General features: G+C 34.6%; 1 protein-coding gene across 1 annotated transcript in view; it reads right to left on the reverse strand.

Annotated features, from left to right (window-relative positions):
* The window catches only part of FMN1 (formin 1), a 137,870-nt gene that overhangs the window by 15,452 nt on the left and 102,165 nt on the right, over positions 1–20,253 (reverse strand). The window contains exon 14 of the mRNA XM_065636384.1: positions 981–1,032. Within this exon, the coding sequence (XP_065492456.1) occupies positions 981–1,032 (52 nt within the window). The remainder of the gene's footprint in view (positions 1–980; positions 1,033–20,253) is intronic.

Below are 20,253 nucleotides of genomic sequence, written 5' to 3' on the forward strand. Positions count from 1 at the left end.
GCCAACTGCAAATTAAGTATCCCTCCACACCCTGGAGAGTCTATTCTGCTCCAGAAAGGCTACAAAGCAAGCAGAATATGAAAGAGACTGCACTACAAAAGGTAGGTTTGTAGCTAGGTAGAAAGAAAACAAGCCAGCCAGCCACCCTTGACAAATGAAATTAAGAGGTAAAGCCCCAGCTGACGTCAGCCACTACTTCAGCCAATTCAGGCACCTTCTGCAAGCAAAAGGAAACTGTTCACCTGAGACTTGAACTGCATTTGGGAGGTGCCCACCTCTTCTTCTTGACTGCCTGGGAAGACTACCTACATGCCTCTCCTAGGTGGAGTGACTCTGGGCTCAGAAAAGTAACATAAAAATTCAGATTACCACAGATCTGCCTTTGGTGCCCACGAAGAATATTGATAAAAAGTGAAAAATTAATTTACCCCAGCTGATTTATAGCAGTTCCACAGCTAACATGAACAAGGTTAAAGACAGATCCTTCACTCTCACAGAACTGTAATTTGGTAAACAGAGTTTATTAGAAATACTAACCTATGAAATATTATACTGTCTATCTAAAAATCAATTTCTGCCACTTCTTCCCCTGTTGTGCCTCCTTTGGCCTAAGTAAGGCAGAGATGTTCAGGCAATAAAAACATTAGGATTTCATTCATTCCTTAGTACACTGTGTTCAACAGCCTAAGTGCTGAAGATGTTCAGTGATGATGAAATACATTAAGTAGTTAATCAGTTATTACAATATTCTGTAAAACTCTGATTCATTTCAATGTTGACAGTAATTAAAACCTCAAACACAGTACATCGTTTGGCTAAAAATTCAACTCAACTTTTTCCTGGAAGACTACATAAGAATTTTTCAGAAAGCGTATTACTTCTTTGAAGTACAGATCCTTTTTCCTATTTAGTGTAATTCCTAAGATCAATAACATCTTTGACCAAAACAAACTGTTAGAAAACGCTAGCAAAAACCTTACCATTTTTGTGCATTTTCCAAACTGCTCTCTTCTTTTTTACGTTCTTCTTTAGCTGCCAATGAAAAACATTTCAAAGATACAAATTACTGCCTTACTGTTTTAGAGCTTCCACAGATTTAACATCTTATACATTCAAAATTGGATAGGTTGTAGACTAAATATGCTAATTTTTTATTTTTATTTATTTCTTGTACCTAAATGAATGCTTCTAATGTACGATACACTTTAGTGGATTTGAAAAGTCATTTAAAATCCATACTATAATATATAGTGGTAGACATTAATCCGAATAAAAAGTAAATAATTAAACTGTCTTTCAGATTTTAAAAAAGAACATTAAGTTGTATATGTTTCTTTATTGTCACAGACCAGAACTTACAAATTTAAATCTGTTTTTGCAGTGCAAATAATTAGAAGTTCAATTGGAATGGAACAGGTACCAAACATAGTTAACACCAACTGTTCCATACCGCTATCACATTTTGTTCAGGAAGCTGGAAAGTGAAAACACATGTACTAAGTTTTAAATGTATGGTATGTACATGATTTTTTCTGAAAAAGCAGCCAAGAGTTTGAAATATGGTTAGTGAATCTGAGCCCCTCTGTCACAGAATGCTCACACAAACTACTTAAAAGGATTTAATTTTCAAAGGATGGGCATTCTCTACTTTTGAAAATGTTTCCTGAGCTGGATACTCAAGCAAAAGTCCTAGTTTTTTCACAAAATGTTGATCAATTCTTCTTGATACAGTGGAGCAACTTTAGCTGCAGAAGAATACCCTATATGTAAACCAATACTAATGTGGAAACATTATTCCTATTCCACCTTAGAACAATCCTGTAAGTGCAAATGTTAATATAAACAGAATTCAGACACTTTTTTATACAAAGATCTGGATTTTCTGCTGCTCTGTCTATAGGAGTGTATTGACTTGTTGAAATACAGTTACAAACTTGAGTTCATAGACAAGGTCACTGAGAAACTGATCCTGAATGATTCCATTTCATTATAAAGCTACTGAAACCGAGGTTTGTATGAAGACAGTTAAAATAATTTAAAATCTGGATTACTTCAGAACATTTGCTGTTAAGGAAACAAATTCATTTCAACTCATATGCTTACCTATATTGGGCAAGTCTGTTGGAAATTCTTATTCAGATTATTTCAGTTTGGCAAAAGCCAGAAACAATGTTGTGTGCCCTTTGAAGGGAAAACAATTAATTCTATACCATTGAATTCTCTGCCTCGAATCTTGGTGGCAAGACAGCTGCAATCAAAATAGACAGGGCAGCTCTGTTTTGTTGTATTCATCTCGGGCTCCTGAGAAATTCTGCTAAATTTAGCCTACTACACTAATTAATGATTTCCACAGCTCTTTCATTTTATATCATTAAAGTAGGGAACACAGGTTGGAATTCTGATGGTTCATCATGATACTAAATTAATTACAAAGAGAAAAATAAAGATGGATAAAAGCTGAACTGTGTATAAAATTGTACACTTTATGATTACATTAATAATTTCTTTCTTGTTTTTTTAAGGACACGAAAAAATGTTAAACAAGGCAAATTTCCCAACATAGCTACATTCACAGCTACAACAGAAAATGAATATCCTTGAATCCCTGCACATGAACAAGAACACAATAACTAACAAGAACAACATGCTTATATATTTATAGTTAGGTGCTAAGACCTGATTTACTGTTTTTTAATCTTGTAGGAACAGAATAAGGGAAGATAAAGGAAAGAAATTCTAATTTGTAATAGAAAGTAGAAGAAAATGTGTGACTTCTAGGAAGAACACACAAAGTTTAAGTTTACATTAATATAACAGTGTGTGTGTTTATGTACCAATATAAGGGAAAAGATGAAGGAAGAAAATAACCGTATATGACAAATGGTATTTTCCACATATTTAGCCAAAGCATGTACAACAAGGAACTATTTAAAAGCATTTATTTGAAATTTAAATGTTGAAACTTGTTAAGAAAACAAATGAACAACTCTACGCAACAAACTCAAAGTAAATAGGAGTTACAAATACTACATAATGTGTAAGAGAAGAAACCACAGCAATTCTCTAATCTTCCATGCAATTTCTAAGTAATTCTCCACTCAGAATTTGTAATATCCTGCTCTTTTCTCCCTGTCTATAAACTGCAATAACTATCAATGGTGCCATTAAAGGTTTCAATGAAACATTGTATTTTCCTCAACAAGGAAGGAAATGGGTATTTTGTGACTCAAGTCTTCCAACCAACCACAGTTAAGACAGAGTCTAGGATAAGACATGGACAAAAACAGAGAAATGAAGAAAAAAACCCAACAAACTAAAACAACCCATCCCCCCAACAAAAAAGAACATACAAAACCACAACAAACCCCCTCATGAAATTTCTCTCTGAACTTTATAGAGCCTGGCCAGAGGCTGTTAAAACAGTGACAAAAGGTTATTACCATATTTTCTAGGCTCACTAGAACTCACCTTCCTTATTAGTCAAGACTCAAACCTCTTAAGTAGTCATGCTGAAAGGTAGTCAAAAGATGAAACACGTCCTAGAAACATACTAGCCCCTTAGTCAAGGGTTGAAGAAGAAAAGTATATCCCCAGAGAGGTTCAGTCAGGTTTTCTTTTTCCAATGTGCCAAATGTCACATTCTATGACATTACTGAGTAAGGAGAACAAGCATCAATAGATCTTATATTCTTAGTATTTTTTAATGATGAAGACATGCCGCCATTTGATAACAGAGATCCAAATCTCATAGAAGCCACTCATTGCTGATACACTTGGGTGTCAGAAGCTGAACTCAGAAGACTCTATGGCTAAAAGTATACTATATATAATCTCCACCCTCAAGCACAATTGGCATACAAGGGAAACTTTTTAATAACCCTGTTTAATCAGGGACTATGCAGAATGGAAGAAAAAGCTCAAAACCTTCTAGGTGGGCAAAAAGACTAGAGAGGATCATCAAAAGCAATATAGATGTTCTCTGGTTTTGTAAAAAATTCTGGACATGTTTAAGCTCCTAAACACCATAGTAGTACAAAGAACAGCACGAACAACATAGCATGAATTTGGCCTTCTTTGGTTTGGGTTTCAATAGATCTGTTACAAGTGAAACTTTCCAAAATAGACTTAATTTTTAGGAAATCATTTACTCAAGACTTACTGGACTACAAGGAATAAGATCGAAAACTAATTTTTCATGCCGGTGTGCTTGCTAGCACATGGCAGTTCTTTGAGCTGCAGAGAACTATCACGAGCAATCTAACGAAAGTGTGCTTTACTGAGGATTGTTGGTTTAGAGTCATGGTGGGTTGACCCTGGCCAGTGCTATGTACCACACAACCACCTGCTTACTTGTCCTCCTTCCCCCACAGTGGGATGGGAGAGAGAATAAGCGCAAAAGTGAGAAAAACTTATGGGTCAAGAAAAACCAGTTCAATAAGTGAAGCAAAGAGGAAGAAAAAACCAAGTAATGCAAGGGCAATCACTCACCACCTCCCACAAGCAGACTGATGCCCAGCCATCACTGGAGCAATCACTACCTCTGCCAAACTCCTTTCTCCTTTTTTATTGCTGAACACAACATTACATGCATGGAATTTCCCTTTGGTCAGTTTGATTCAGCTGTCCAGGTTGTGTCCCCTTTCAAATCTTGCCCACCCCTGGCCTACTTGCTGTGGGGACAGAATGAGAAAAAGATAAATCCTTGACAATGTGCAAGTGTTGCTCAGCAATAGCCAAAACACTCCTCTGTTATCAATGCTGTTTTAGCCACATATCCAAAACACATCCCCATACCAGCTGCTATGAAGAATATTAACTCCATCCCAGCCAGATGCTGTACAACAGCACATAGCCATATGGAAAAATCATTTCGATGAATCCTAAGATTTATATCAATTGCATAATTTGGGCAGTTTTTATGCATAAAAATCAAGTCTATGGTTATTTTTTTTTACTATAGCTAAGGTGTCCAGCCACTTAATTTATCATGTTAAACAATCTGTAGTTTTCAATGTAGTGTGAGGTTTTATCATTTAGCTGATGATAGCAAAGCCAACTGCATGTGGCTAACAATTTATGCAAAGTGTTCATACATATAATCAACATCCATTTAATATTATTAGTGTTATCTTACTGTCTAGAAAAAAGATAAGGCCCTGTATAAAAAGCTCATAAATAGAATACATTGCAAATGCTATAAATGAACAATTTGTATATATGAAGGTTTAGTTCATTACCTGGCACTGCCAGAATCTGCTTTCTTGAAATGTGAATTTTAAAGGAATGGAAATAAAATTAAAAGAATGCTTTAAACAAATTAACGAATGTCAAGCACAAATAAAAAAAGTATTCATAAAAATACAAATATGAATGCAAAAGAATGTAAAATCAGAAAATTGATCGTCTCTATTTCTCTTTTTGTTTTTTTGCACACCCCCCCCCCCCCCATTATCAAACTGGAATATACTGTATGTCAAAAACATGGCTTGACTACCAAGAATAAGTAAGGCACTGAGTATGGAAACTGGGGGTTTGGAATTGTTAAAGACATGGAAATTTAAATTCTAATTTAGTAATATATGCTACCGGGATGAAGTTTTACATTTCATACATATCAAATCCAATTTTAGAACTGTTTTACTTTCTGAAAACACATCCTATAACAAAGCACATAGCAACAGAAGGTATAAAAGTTATCAGAAATTAGACACAGTAAAAATTAATTTCATAATTTCAGACATTTATACTTTACATTCTAATTATTGAATAGGCTTTCTCATTAGCCTTAAAGATTTTTAGCAAAGTATGAAGTTTCAGAAATTCTAGAGGAGGCTTGTACTCTGTTCTAAGAAGAGATATACTCAATAAAAAAAATCTATCTATCTAGACCCATACATACAACCTGAATTTTCTGCCGTTTCTACATTACTATATTGAGTTACTTTTAACATAACTATCTTTCGAGAAATAGTATTACTTTTGAGTTAGTCTATATAAAAGGATTCTTATTACTTAAGAACTGACTTCAGATATAAACATAGCAAACAGGAGGTAATACACAAGTCTGAAACATTTTCCTTTTTTTTTTTCATTGTATTGTATTCAACTTCGAATTTGAAAAATACATACTTAATATGACTGCAAATTATTTCATGTGGCTACCGTCCACCATTCTCACGCAGGAGCTTTTTTGTCTTATTAAGATTTTATATTTCAGAAATAATAAAAAATCTTAAGTGTTCAACATACGTATTCCTAGTGACTAATTTTTATAATATATATGACTCGATTTACTTTCTTCATCTAGTTACTAACTTCTAATTGGTAGGCTTTACGAACTCATGGAATTCAACAGACAGCCTGGAAATGAAATGAAAATATTTCATTGTGTGTCTAATATAGTTTTCTACTCCAGTATACTAGAATGCAAAACCCCCTAAACCAAACAAGCCTGTGCCCATCAAGAGATCTTTCTTCTATGGTATGAGTTAAGCAAGAAGGCCTGGGAGCAATGGAATCAATGAAACTTGGCCTACTGTGGATCTGTATTTTCAAGTTAGTTCCCAGATGGATTCATTAATGTGTAATTAGGGTTGAGTTCATGATAAAGTCTTTCTCTCCCTGGAAGGCTAATAGGGTCACTCTTGTCTATTTTGCTTAATATCTTAGGATCTGTAACTCTGTCACATTTGGTCAAAATTGGCCAATGCATTAAAAATTATTGGCAGGGGAACAATCAGTGGGCAGTGTGATCACATAAGCCTCACTTCCTTTACCTCCTCTTGAAATTAGAAAATGTCACATTTTTAACATGGGATTTGGCTATGCGATTTTTTTAGATGGTTTAAATACTGGTATAGACATTTTAAATCCTTTCAAAACAATCTTCAGAACACTTGCTGCCATGAGGTCTTAATCATGCTTCCCAGGAACAGTCCTTACAAGTTTATTTTCCTTTGCAGTGGTATAAAAATTATTTGTTAACTAAGAAACCTATATCTAGCAATGAAGATGTACCAATGTTTCTATTGTACAAAGAGTTTCCATGCGGTCTCTGAAACCTGCTTAAGAAACAGATTTCTCCACAAGTAATCAGGAATATTAGTTACCAACCTGTGTCTTAGGTACTGAGTAAGGATTAATTAATTAACATTTACCATACAGAAATTGTTAAACATTATAAAAAGATTCAGTATTTTTAATATTAGAAAGCCATAACACATTGTAGACATTTGTACACACACAGAGGCACACAACACTCAAGCAACACATTCAAGAAAGTGTTTATTATCATAGGTAATAAAAAACCTAGGAAATTATGTTTTCTTTTTAAAGTGATAATGCTGTCTATAAATGTGTCAGAAAAAGCGTTGGAGATCATTTTACCAGAACATTAGAACCAGCTATGAAGAAAAGAATTTTCATATTTATTTTCATAAAGGGCCATATTTCTTATAACGTATGTTTCTTTGTACGATGCTTCTATTACATTCTATGAGACTAGATTTTTAAATTAAAGCTATTTTTTTCAGTTAACTTCTACGTAAGAAGGTAATAGTTTCATTAATATTAGGACTAACACTAGTCTTACTTTCCTGTGTTCTGGAGTTATTAATTACAAAGCACAAATTAGCATTACATTTTTCAATTTATTCCAATTAAATGATTTGAAACTGCATTCTGTTAAAATGCAACTGAGAACCATTAACTCCTCATTCTCCCACACTTATGGTTCCAAAGAATAAATATTTTCCAAAGATTATTAGGACTTGAACACTAGAGAAACATATTCTAATCCTAATTTCTTTTTCATAAACTCTTATGGTCTAATTCCAAGATTAATTTTTGAGATGACTAAATGTATCTAAACAGTTTATGGAACTGAAAAATTAGTTCCAATCCTTTCAAACAGAACAAGGGTAAATCTAATCTGTTCTGTGTTTGGGAAAACTAACTATCCAGATTACCTGTAATTACAATCTCCTGTTGTAAGCAGAAGTAAAAACTTTAAGGATCAGCCCATTTTCATACCAAGGACAACACTTTTAAACAGTTGAATGATTATTAAACCAAATATTAAGCAGGAGGTCTTGTCAAAAACATACGAAGCATATAAAAACAAAAAGTGAACCAACAGCTAAACTGGTGGGTAAAGAATGAATAATTAAAGAAATATAATGAAACTAATTTCAGAAAAGCTTGTGAAATTTGTGGCCTGAAAACTTTCAGGAAAGAAAAGCCATAGCATTGCCTCCTCCTGTGGAATGATAACAATGATTTATGAAGCTAAAGTCATTTCTGCTGATTGAGCTCGGTCGAGATTGGTTTCACATGAACAGCTAAAGTACAGCAAGACGTGAAGTGTAGTGGCCCCACATGTTTGAACACACTAGGACACGCTCTTCTAGGTGATCCGAAGGATGGGGGTGGGGGCTTAAAAGCTGCTGCTTTGTTTTCCATCCATTTTCCCCTCATTAGGATACACTTCTCCTGCAAAGTAAGCCACTTCTGGTGGTCGGGAGCAAAGTCTCATTGTAAATGCACAGCAGGATAGTGGCAAAGCTGAGATTAGTTCTCCATAGATTTATATAGACCTTTCTCACTGTTGATTGCTTGTACTGTTTCAAAGGTGCGTATTTTTATTGCTGGTTACTGACTTTATTCCAGCATATGGTGGTTGGCGCCATGACACAAAGTGAACATTTTATACTAGAATTAAAGTGGATACTTGACAGTTTCTGTCAGAAAGTTCAGAGCAAAGAATTTGTGAGACAAGATTTATTGCATATTTTATATGGGACACATCTGTTTCTTTGCTACATTTTTGTTTGAATAAGAAAGCAATGAAGGTTCTTTAAAAAACAAAGACTGTCAATAAAAAGCATGAGCAGAAAAACTACGTTATTGAGAACGAATTAAATTATTCTGACCTTCTAAAAATGTGCTGCTTGGAAGTATGACAGTCACCTTTCCTTTTTTGTTCAGCCATGTACACTGGATGGGGGAGGAGAATTACAAGCATAAACTGATTCTCACAGCTACCCATACTCAAGAGTAAATTAAATAAAGATGAAAACCCAATTAAATCTGAGTGTTGATATCAGATATTCACATTTAAAAGTAAGATTTTGCATATTATATTTTTTAGCATCCATAACTGCATTTTAGTGATGTGAAATGTGCCAAATGAACACTCCTTGTTCAGAAAATTTCTTATAAAACTACAGATCAGTATAACAAGGTATATAGCCAACTTCTCCAAATTTATCTATTAACATCACTGAAACAGATATAGTTTGGCTTCTAAAGTTCAATGTTCATCAAACCTGAATCAAAACTGAATTTGGAGAACAAGTATCAAGATCTTGTTTATGAAAAAAAAGTGTATGCCCTATACAAAAGAGAAACATTTCTTCAATAAAATTCCAAATTTTTAACCAGCAACCTTCCTGTTTATAAAGATTCATATTTAGTATGAAACCCTAAGCTTGAGAAATATGAAATTTAAATAGGTGGAGTTAAACAAGACAGAACAAGTATGAAATAAAAAAATTACGTTGCTCAAAAATCACGTATGTCTTTATGAAAAAGCATGTGTGTCTTATTTAACTTCTACTTAAAGAACACATCCATAGAAAGATCCTCTCTCTTGGACAACGTACATTCTACACAAATAGTTATGATAGATTGTTAAAAAATATATATATCGCAATATGGGCTCAATAATTTCCCAAAAAACAAAAATGTAGGAATTTCCTCTACAAAATCACAAATACTTGACAAATTATTTCATACTCCTATTATATTTAATTATTGTTTTTAACTCAAAGTTCTACAACTTAGGTTTGTGCAGGAAAACTTATCTAGCTACTAGTTTGAAAGACCTGCAATTTGAAACAAAATGAAAAAGAAGTAAACTTGGACCTGCAATAGTTCTGCTTCTTGCCAGAAATACAGGATACTAACTTTAAAAAGTATTTTGTTAGGATTCTTTTAATCAATGTTTTTACAAGAAACACCAAACTATACTTAAGTACAAGGCATACATCTTTTCTGAGTTTGCCTTCTTTGTAATAAACAGATAGAAGAATATATTTTTTAAAAAAATCTCAATTTCTAAATAAAGAACCTTCTATTCTCCTTACGGGGAAAAGATGATGGGAAAAGTGAAGTGTATGCGACACATTAGTCAGGCCATTTAATTAATTCCTAGAAAGCACCAGATACTGCCATGATGACAGAAATGAAATTGTATACAAAAAAAAAAAATCCCATCTTAAATTAAGACTGGGAAAATAACAAGAATTATTACTGCGTCTACCTGACCTATTTCGGTTTTTTTTACAGCTTGCTTATTTTCTGTTGAACTCTACACTGGAAGTGTCCAGATTAACCCCTCCCGCCAGTGCAAGTAAACATTTGGAAATGTTATTGAATGTTTGGAAATATTTTTTTTAATTTGAAAAGAAATTTTAACTCTTGAGACAATTCACATCAAAAGCAAACCTATATCAAATTACACTAAACTGAAAATGACTGGCATTTAAAACGTAGAAAAGTCAAAGTTCCCCTACCATTATTTCAAACAGAAATGTAGAATCAACTCTCCTAATTAAGCTTGGGGATTCTCTGTCCTAGGAACTGCCCAGTTACATCTAAGAAAATGTAAATATGCCTCTCCAACTCTCATTCAACTCTAAGTCAATACTGGATCAGGCCCTTTGTGCAAAACTCAAGGTAAGGAAACATTCGCTAATAAACTGTACCGATAACTCTAAAGATAATAAAACCAAATACATTTTATAGAGCAGTTTTTCCTTTAGCATCATATTCTTCAATGTTTACAGTTTTCTGTTTGGCCACAGAAGCTACACTGTTATGTCCAGTCATGTATCCCCGCCTGGACCAGGGCACTAGACCCTCTCAGATATCAACACTTTGGCAACAGTTTGTGCAGGGAATTTTCAGATTGTAAGGCATCGTCAAGATGAAAGACTTTATACACATGCTTTGTACAAAGAGTTGTATCCTAAAATGTGCTGCACAGAAGTCCTTTAAGAAATATTTTTTAGACACTTTCGAAATAGCTGACTTGGGACAAAATTTAGATAGCTGAAAAATGCTGATGCTAAAAAGCTTGAATTGATTTACATGCCATGAAAGAAGTACTGTTCCAATGAATTCCATACATTAGACATATATATCTTAAGATATACTCATAACTACTGATTTCTCCACCTCTGTCAGAGTGTTCACAAAGCAGCACTATGAGGGCTCTTCTCAGGACAAATGTACAGCTTTAAATATCTTGCCCTGGCATCTGACTATTTAGGTACAAAGATATCACAGAAGTTGTTGCAGGAGAGGTTGAATGATGACCTGAAATCAGGCTTTTCTTACATTTAGAAGTCTGTCTTTTATCATAACTGTAATCTTACAACGCTGTGTCATCCATGTGTTTTTACTGTGTCATTCTCCAATTTTGAGAGCTTAGTAGCAACCTGGTGCTTTGTCTTTTAACTAGCTTCAAATTTCTGAGGATTGCCCTACGAACATTGTGATTACTTTTGTTCTCAAAACAAATGGTTCTACTACAACCTCTTCAACAAATTTGTGTGTCAAATTTTTTCTTAGAAAGAAGCTTCCTTCTGATGACTATTTCCTGTCTGGCCTACAGATTTTGCCTGTTATCATTGCTTAAAAAACGAAAACACAGTTTATACCATAACAGAACCTTATCCAGAGAGCTCCATTTCCTGCTGAAATTTTCAGCATCCAGTATTTTTATCAATCATGCTTAAAATCACTAAAACACGATATTCATGTGTTTGCACAGGTACAAAACACAATTGAGAAAAATTATCAATTTACCCAAATTACAAAAGTCTACATAGAAATTCTACATAAGTGCAGGTCAGATTAAGCATGATATTGTCATAATAGATTTGTATTATGGTAGCAGTGAAAGGTATTTCAAAGCTTAATCCAAAGACTATGGTGTGAAATTACAGAATACAGGGGACCAAACATAAGGTGAGAGTGACCAATGTGACAGGAGGTATTAAAATATTTTCTGTGTTTGGGCCTTTCAATATTTACTAAGTGCATTAATCTCTTCTATCTAATCCTTTCCAATTCTTGACTCTGCTTTTTCCTTGCAGTAATAGCTTCCATATATGTAAGCACTTGCTCATAGGATGTATAATATATCAAGTAATTGATCAGTGAGCATCCTGATTTCCTGCCAAGGAAAGCTTTGACAAATATTTGAATTCTTTTAGTTCGCTGACTTTGAATATCAGCAGAAATAGGGCAAGACAAGGATGTAAACAGCAGAGCAAATTCAGATAAACTGCATGCCAGTGGCATTGACTGTAGTACAGAGAATAGTGACATAAGTATATAGATAGGAAATCATGCAGGAAATTCATAAGAATACAGTAAAGAAGAAGTAGAAGAAGTGAAGCAGCTGGTCTAAAATAATAGCCTAATAGGCTCCCTGTGAAAAAACCAACATATATAATCTATGGCTCTGTTTACTTATAAGCCTGTGTTGTAGGCACTAGAAGAAATTTAGTGGAATTGAACAGAAAATGAGAGTTTTAATGAGAATGTAAAGAGAATGTTAGACTCCAGACAGCTGATAGTGGTTATTCTAAAGGTATTAGTAATTTTAGGTATAGATTTTATAACTACAATATACATAATAATTTTTTGTACTAAAAAAAGTGTCTCAAACTGACATTAATTATGTCACGCAGTTGCTATTAACAGGAAATATTTCTCATAAAATGCTGGTGACTTTGCAGCAGCCACAGTAATTCAGAATAACACAATCAAATTGAAAATAAGCTAGAAGGAACTGTTGTCTCTAAAAGATTCTTTCCTTGTCTTCTGAGAGAAGATGACACTGAATTTTTAATTACAAGTCCTTCTAAATTAGATTCATATTACATATTCTAAGGGAGGGTAACCGTCTAATTTGATAGTAAGTCATGACGTAGTGGAACTGATTTTTTAGCAGTTTTTAGTGGATTATAGCAATTTGATGTGTATCTGTTTTAAAAATAATCAATTTAAGGTTTCCTGAAAAGTCATAGCTTTAATTAACATCAATTTTCAGGACTTTGATGTTGGTAATTCTTCTGGTAGTGTAGGAGGAAATTTCAGAGCAAATTCTTGTTCTTTGAATTAGTTCACTGTCAATATTGCATCAGTTAGGGACATGTGGATGCAATTACATTCCAGGACACCTTATTTGGTGTCTTACGGACTGAGGCTATTGTCTAACTATACAATCTCAGAGTACCAGCAATAAGGTTCTGTGCTTTGCAGACTCATGCCAATTTATGTAAATCACTCTTTCATCTGTTTAAATACAACGATCTTTGAGTGATGAAAACAGTTATGACTGTCACAAACAGTTTGAAAGATTAAAGTAGTTCTGCTGCTGGCATATAAAACAGCGTTCCACATCTAAACACAAACTTTGCCTGGTCTGTAATGTCATTGCTGGGAAGGATAAAAAGTTTTAAGCAAACATTATCACTGCAAGGAAGCATGACATATTTTTCATGTTTGACACTGGACGTAAATATCCTCCCACACTGTTTAATGTGAGAACTGCATATGTGTGGCAGAGATAATAAAATATCTCAGTGAAAAAAAATGAAGGGGAAAAAAACCAGTTATGATAAATATAACAGAAAATAATGCTTTGAAGTTAAAAGTCTTCATATTTGTACAGTTTATTCACAAAAGGAAGAAATAGTATTTGATATGCAGACTGGATAGTCACAGAATCTGCAAGAGAGTCTGACATCCTGTTGGACTGGTTATCTTTATGGAGATATAGTTTTTGGCTGACAGAAGCAGCTTCATAATTGCAGGTAACAGAAAATCAGGGCAACTGTAAGATCCTTGTAAGGGCTGTTGCTCTTCTGCTGTTGTTTACAGACCATATTTTAAAAGGCAGCTGTTACTGATAATTGCTGCTCTTAAAAACTGTTCTTGATTTTCTTGCTGCACTTATTCAGCATTAAAATGTTCAAGAGCTTGACAAATAAAATGGAACCTAAGTACCATAATCTGATATGTAAACTAAGGTAGAGGAGTACAACACTAGTGGAAAGACAAGTAGATGACTTAGTGTCATATGCAGTTTTAGAATATTTTTCTTCCTTTCTGTTAATATTCTTCTTGGAGAGAAAAGCTATATTTTTACTGCAGAGAAGCAAGAATTTAAAATATTTCTTGGGGGTTTCTGATATTTTGGGAAGTCATTACAGGCAAGCTCTACCAAACTTCTGTGAATAGGGACTTAAAACATAATCTTTATATCTGTTTTAAAAACAACAGTATAATGGTGGCAGACTCTTAAAGAAAATAAATACCAATGTAAATTTATTCCTAATCTTCAACTGCATTGAAATTTATAAAGGTATGTCCTGTTGACAGTAAGAGAGAAATAAGAAATATTATTGTATTGTGAAAATGGTACTGATGATAGTGACTTGGGGTATTCTTGACTTCTGATTCTCTACTACTAAATGGTGCTAGCATCCTGCTTTATACTTCATAGACTGGTTTGATCAAAAAGCAGGAGTGTTTTGAGTGGAAATACATTTTTTTTTGCTGTAATATAATAATTATGCTGTCATCCTCCTACAATCAAAATACGTGCGTATAAACTAACAAATGAAGGTTGCTTCCCCTGGGTTAATAAATCACCAAGTATGAGCATCTATAGTACAAAAAAATTTAAGATGGAATGTTTATATACCTAGGAACAAGCAGGAAATAATCAACAAGAAGCTGGAAGTCTGCCAGCTGAAATATATTACAGTATAGTTACAGTCAGTGGCATAAATTTCTTATATGAAAGTTATTATGAGATGGTATTTTATGTGTTGTTGAGGAAGAAAATGGAAGCAAGTAAAGTTGGGTGAAAATAAATCTGAGATGGTAACAAGTAATATGAAAATAAAATTATTTGAGTAGGGATATTAGGAATGAAAACCAACAACAATAAAATATCTTCCTGGACATCAGCTTGAAATTAAGATCTAAATCAGGGATGTCAAACTCATTTTTCACTGGGGGCCACATCAGCCTCACGATTGCCTTCAAGGGGCCGAATGTAATTTTAGGAGGAGTTATATAGGAGTAGTTTTATTTATACAGTCCTAAAATTGCATTTGGCCCTTTGAAGGCAACTGCGAGGCTGATGCGTCCCCCAGTGAAAATGAGTTTGACACACCTGACCTAAATGATTCAGGCTTTCAATTATTTGTTTAAAAGAAGTCAAACATACCTCAACAACGTTTCATTTAAAACTCTGTTGTCTAAAAACCAGTGATTCCAAATAAAGAATCACTATTTCAGCTTCTTACTTCTGAGCACATTTGTAAGAAAATACAGAATCCAATGAGAATTTGTTACTTAAACAGAATAAATTATTTTTCTGGAAATAAAGTTATGAAGATGGAACTGATGGAGAGGCATGAAGGCATGGGGACATGCATGAGAAAGGAAGGAACAATTATTTATGTAGTTGTAGTAACCTGGATCAAACAATTCACGTGAAATAGATTCATACATTTCAGAAGGCCAGGAACAAGCTCTCTGCCTTTTTGGCAGCCAGGGATGTTACAGAATTACACAAGTCTCCCTTTTTATCCTGTCTACTCTCATGCCTGAGACTGTAGCAGTTTTGATCAGAGTTTCTGGCCAGTACACGTAGTAGTTGTTTTTTTCATAACATTTCTTAATTTCTTTGTATAATCCCCCCAAGAATGACATAAAACAGAAAGCAGTTAACATACAAGTGAAGGGAGCTAGCTTTACTAGAGTTTATTTCTTATTTTTTGTCCCACTGGACTACCTCAGCAATCCTCTATGGTGCATTCCAACAGGCAAATGAGGAAATGTGGATCAAAGCTCCTGTTCTGCACCAGAAATACATTAAAAAGAACAATAGACTGGATACATGCCCGGGTAGCTACTGCAGCTTGGCTAAAACTATCAAGAAGAAATTACTCAGCAGTCAGAATCAGATCTACTGACACTTTCCATGTGGTCGCTAACCTTCTCTGAAAAATGCACTACCTCCTGACATAATGCTGCAGTGAGTAGCTTTGTCTATGACTCTGTTTTTCTACTGTATGGTCCCATGACTGCATAGTGTTTATCTTTTAAGTGGTATACGCCATACAGCAGTTGTAGCAAAGCAATGAACTTCACCAATGCTTCCTAAGTGCCAGGCTAGAATTCTAAACATAGAATAATTCCTTTTACTATGAGATTAATCTCAACAGATCTACTCTATTTGACAAATCCCTCCCTCTCCATCTTGCTTATTACCTTGGACACTTCAGTGTATCATGTGCCTTTCCCAAACAGCTTTGCTTTCCACTATTAATGATTTTCAAAAACTAGTCTGTCTTGACATCAGACAACTTGCTAACCAGACTCTGCTGTAAACTAAATGAATTCCTTTAATAACAAAGTCTTCATCGTCGAGATGCTGCTTTACTCTTAGAAAAATAAAGAGAGGCAGCTATGCTCTTCCTATGTTAACTGTTATGAAGTAGAAAGACCTTTTGATTTGCACATTCCAGTATATAAGGGAGGAAATTGATCCCAGATTAAAGTTTTTACATACTTTCTGACCAGGAACCAATGAAGGGGAATTTGGGACCAGAGCATCCTGCATGAATCTGTATTATGCATTTCTACATTTATTAAAATAGACAAACGATATGAAATAGTCAAGCAGCAAAATAAGAAATAAATGTTATCAAGGCTAGTTGCCTACTCCTGTATGTAATTTTCTTTCTTGTTTGCATTATTCTTGAGGCAATGCACCAGGAGGATAAAAAATGTCATGAAAAACTAACACAAATGGCTACTGGCCAGGATGCTTTCTAGTGAGCTTCATAGCTGCAGTAACCAAAATGTTTTCTCCTTTTCAATATAGAGTATTTTGCATCTTTCTCATATTCATCTAACTATTCTGATTTTTTGGTGTGAAATAGCTTCATATCAAAAGAGGAATTTTCTTCTAAGCAATTCTGAGAAAGGATTTCATACGTTAAGGAGCAATCCAAGCCAACCATTAATTTCATAATTTCAAACTTCTTTTTGCATACCATGGCAAATTAAATGGAAAAGATTAAGAAGATATTTCTGAAAAAAATACCATTATTCCATGAGAAATACAGTAGATGTGTATTAATTTACAGTAATTTTTAGGCCTCCATATCATAGTAAAACTAATATAGTATGTTGCATATAATTAAATCTACTAAAGATTATTTCCACTTGAAGAATAATCTAAGCCCCTTTCAAAAAGCACAGGCATATCAAATACAGCTAATGAAGTATTAACACAGTTTACACATGATGTCTTTCATGTGGGAATCACAAAGTACTTGACAAAGATTATCTTTCACTACAAAAAATAGAAAGAATCATTATTTAACATTCTGTATACCAGAAAAGTGAAGTGCTCTCTGAAAAAGGGATTAACCAACTACTCTAGCATCACATGTCAAGCAGCTAAATTGGGAATAGAACCTAAAGGTTCTGGCACCTAATTCCCTGTTGAAGGCATTAGGCTACATTACATCCAGTTATACAAAACAGCACTGACATCAGCAGAAGTACAGTTTATCCCCTCTAGCATTTTAGAATGTCAGTCTCCATAACACTCCCAGTGTTTTTTGTTACAACACAGCAAGTATTAGATTTAATTGCTATTAATTGTAATTAGGAAATGTAAACAGTTCAGTTTAAGCAAATCAATATGGTTTTTTTCTTATAGTATTTCCAACTTAGCATTGACTAGAAATGATGGGAAATTGTGTGTATGAGAAAAACCTGAATATCTATGAGTTCCAGCCCTATCTTCAAGCCAGAAGTTTCAGAAAAGCATCTGAGCTTTGGATACTTGCTGTGAGCTGGCAGAAAGATGACAGGCGATTTTTTCTTACGTTTGGTTAAACAAGCCACAACTGTTTTTTAAACAAACAAACCCGAAAGCAGATGCTTAACGGATGCACAATATTATCGGTTAACTCCTGATTTCAGAGAAGCAGCTGAGTTACCTAAACTGAACATCTAAGCTTGACATTTATCCGATGCCTATTCTAGTACCATAAATCATGATGGGTTTCTGTGTTATTTTTAGCTATCTTCAGTGTAGAATTTTACAGGATTTCCATTCTAATGTCACAGAAAGTACCAGTCACCAATTACAAAGATTCAAATCAATCAGGTGACTGAAGGAGAAATAGGGTCAATAATTCTGAAGAATTTCTGAAGAGTCAATAATTATAGGATAAGACAAAAAACTGACAAGTCACCTCAGAAAAAGTTAGATGAAACAGAAATGTCAAAAGATGAGAAGTTAGATAAAATTAAACGTATATGATTAGATACTATAAAACATAATATTATAAATCAAAAGGAGAACAAGGGAACATAAGAAGAAAGTGGACGAGTATGTAGCCTCTGTGGTTTTGCTCTTTCCAGAACACAAATAACCTGAAACACTAAAAAGTGTCTAATAAATTTTGTTTCTATAAAGAACTCATTGTTCCAAAACACCATGCAGAAACATAACTGCTCTTTTTTTTTCTTTTAATGTATGTTATTCACAAACAGAAGGATAAAATTTTCTGTTACATTGACGATGATAAATATATCTGTTTCCACATCAATAGGCATAAACAGGGCAAATGCTGGAGGAATATGTTTTTCTATTTGAAATGATAATGCAAACTTAAATTACAATTTTGTCTAAAGCAGAACTATTCTTCTGCCAAGGTCAGTTGGGCATTTTTATCATATTCCCCTCATCAGAAAGAAGGGTAGCTCATTTGTGTAGGAGAAACTAGATGCTGTGTCACCTTTATTTTTTGGGACTGTCACGATATGCATTTGCTGTTCCTTCTGCTGGTTTTAGCTGGGGTGAAGTTAAATTTCTTCATAGCAGCTTGAATGGTGCTGTGTATTGGATTTGTGACCTAAACAGTGTTGATAACTCACCCATGTTTCAGCTGTTGCTCAACAGTGCTTGCACAGCATCAAGAGCTTCCCTATTTCTAATGCCAACCCCCAGAAAGTAGGCTGGAGGTGCACAAGAGTTTGGGAGGGTCCACAGCTGGGACAGCTGGCCAAATCGACCAAAAGGATAACCCATACCATATGACTTCATGCTCAACAATAAATCTTGGGAAAGAAGGAGTAAGGAGTGAAGTTCAGAGTTATGGCATTTGTCTTCCCCAGTAGTGGCTGCACATGATGGAGCCCAGCTTTCCTGGAGGTGGCTGAACACCTGCCTGCCCATGGGAAGTAGGGAATGAATCCCTTGTTTTGCTTTGCTTCTGCATGCAGCTTTTGCTTTCCCGTATTGAATTGTCTTTATCTCAACTCATGAGTCTTCTCTTTTTTACCTTTCTGACCCTTGTTCCAACCCCACCAAGGGGGTGTGAGTGAGCATCTGTGTGGTGCTTAGCTGCCTATTGGAATAAGCACAACAGTCCTCAGGAGATCCAGGGTGTAATAAGAATTACAGAATCTGTGATATAATCATGGAAGACACCATTCAGTTAGGGTCTTGGCAAGACCTGGGCAAAATTGAATTATGATCCAGATCGATACCCAAGTCTATCATTTTAACTGCTCTGCTCTGGTGCTTTTCTGGCCAGTAGTGAGGAAATGCATAGCCTGGGAAACAGGAGAGAGCTGGACTGTTCCATTCAACACCAGCAACCTGCACCTACATTGTCTTGAACTGATGATCTAATTGTGCCTCGGATCTCACTCTGGTTGTCTCCAGACTCTACTGTGGTAAATCACTTCCTTACGCCTATTTCTGTCTCACACAAAACAAAATCTTTAAATCTGAAGTACTCAGTTCATAAGCCCACACTTCTGATAAAAGAGGCTATTACTTCATGTACATATATTTTTATATATATATCTGGACTTTCTCTAGAAGGGTATTTTTCATTCTTGTCTTTTATAAACTTGAAGCTTTATATTCCTTCTGACAAATTTGGTCTATGATGAGTATCTTTTTCATTTTGCCTACAAATAATGATAAAGAACAAAGCAGAAAATAATCAATAGGAAACGAGTAAGATCAAGAGAACAACTATCTTTGAAAAGTGATGTACACATCTGTATATCCATTATTCTTAACATATACTAGGCACATTAGGAACACAACCCATAACAGATAGAAGG

Source organism: Caloenas nicobarica, chromosome 5, assembly GCF_036013445.1.
Source record: "Caloenas nicobarica isolate bCalNic1 chromosome 5, bCalNic1.hap1, whole genome shotgun sequence".
In the NCBI taxonomy this organism is placed as follows: domain Eukaryota; kingdom Metazoa; phylum Chordata; class Aves; order Columbiformes; family Columbidae; genus Caloenas; species Caloenas nicobarica.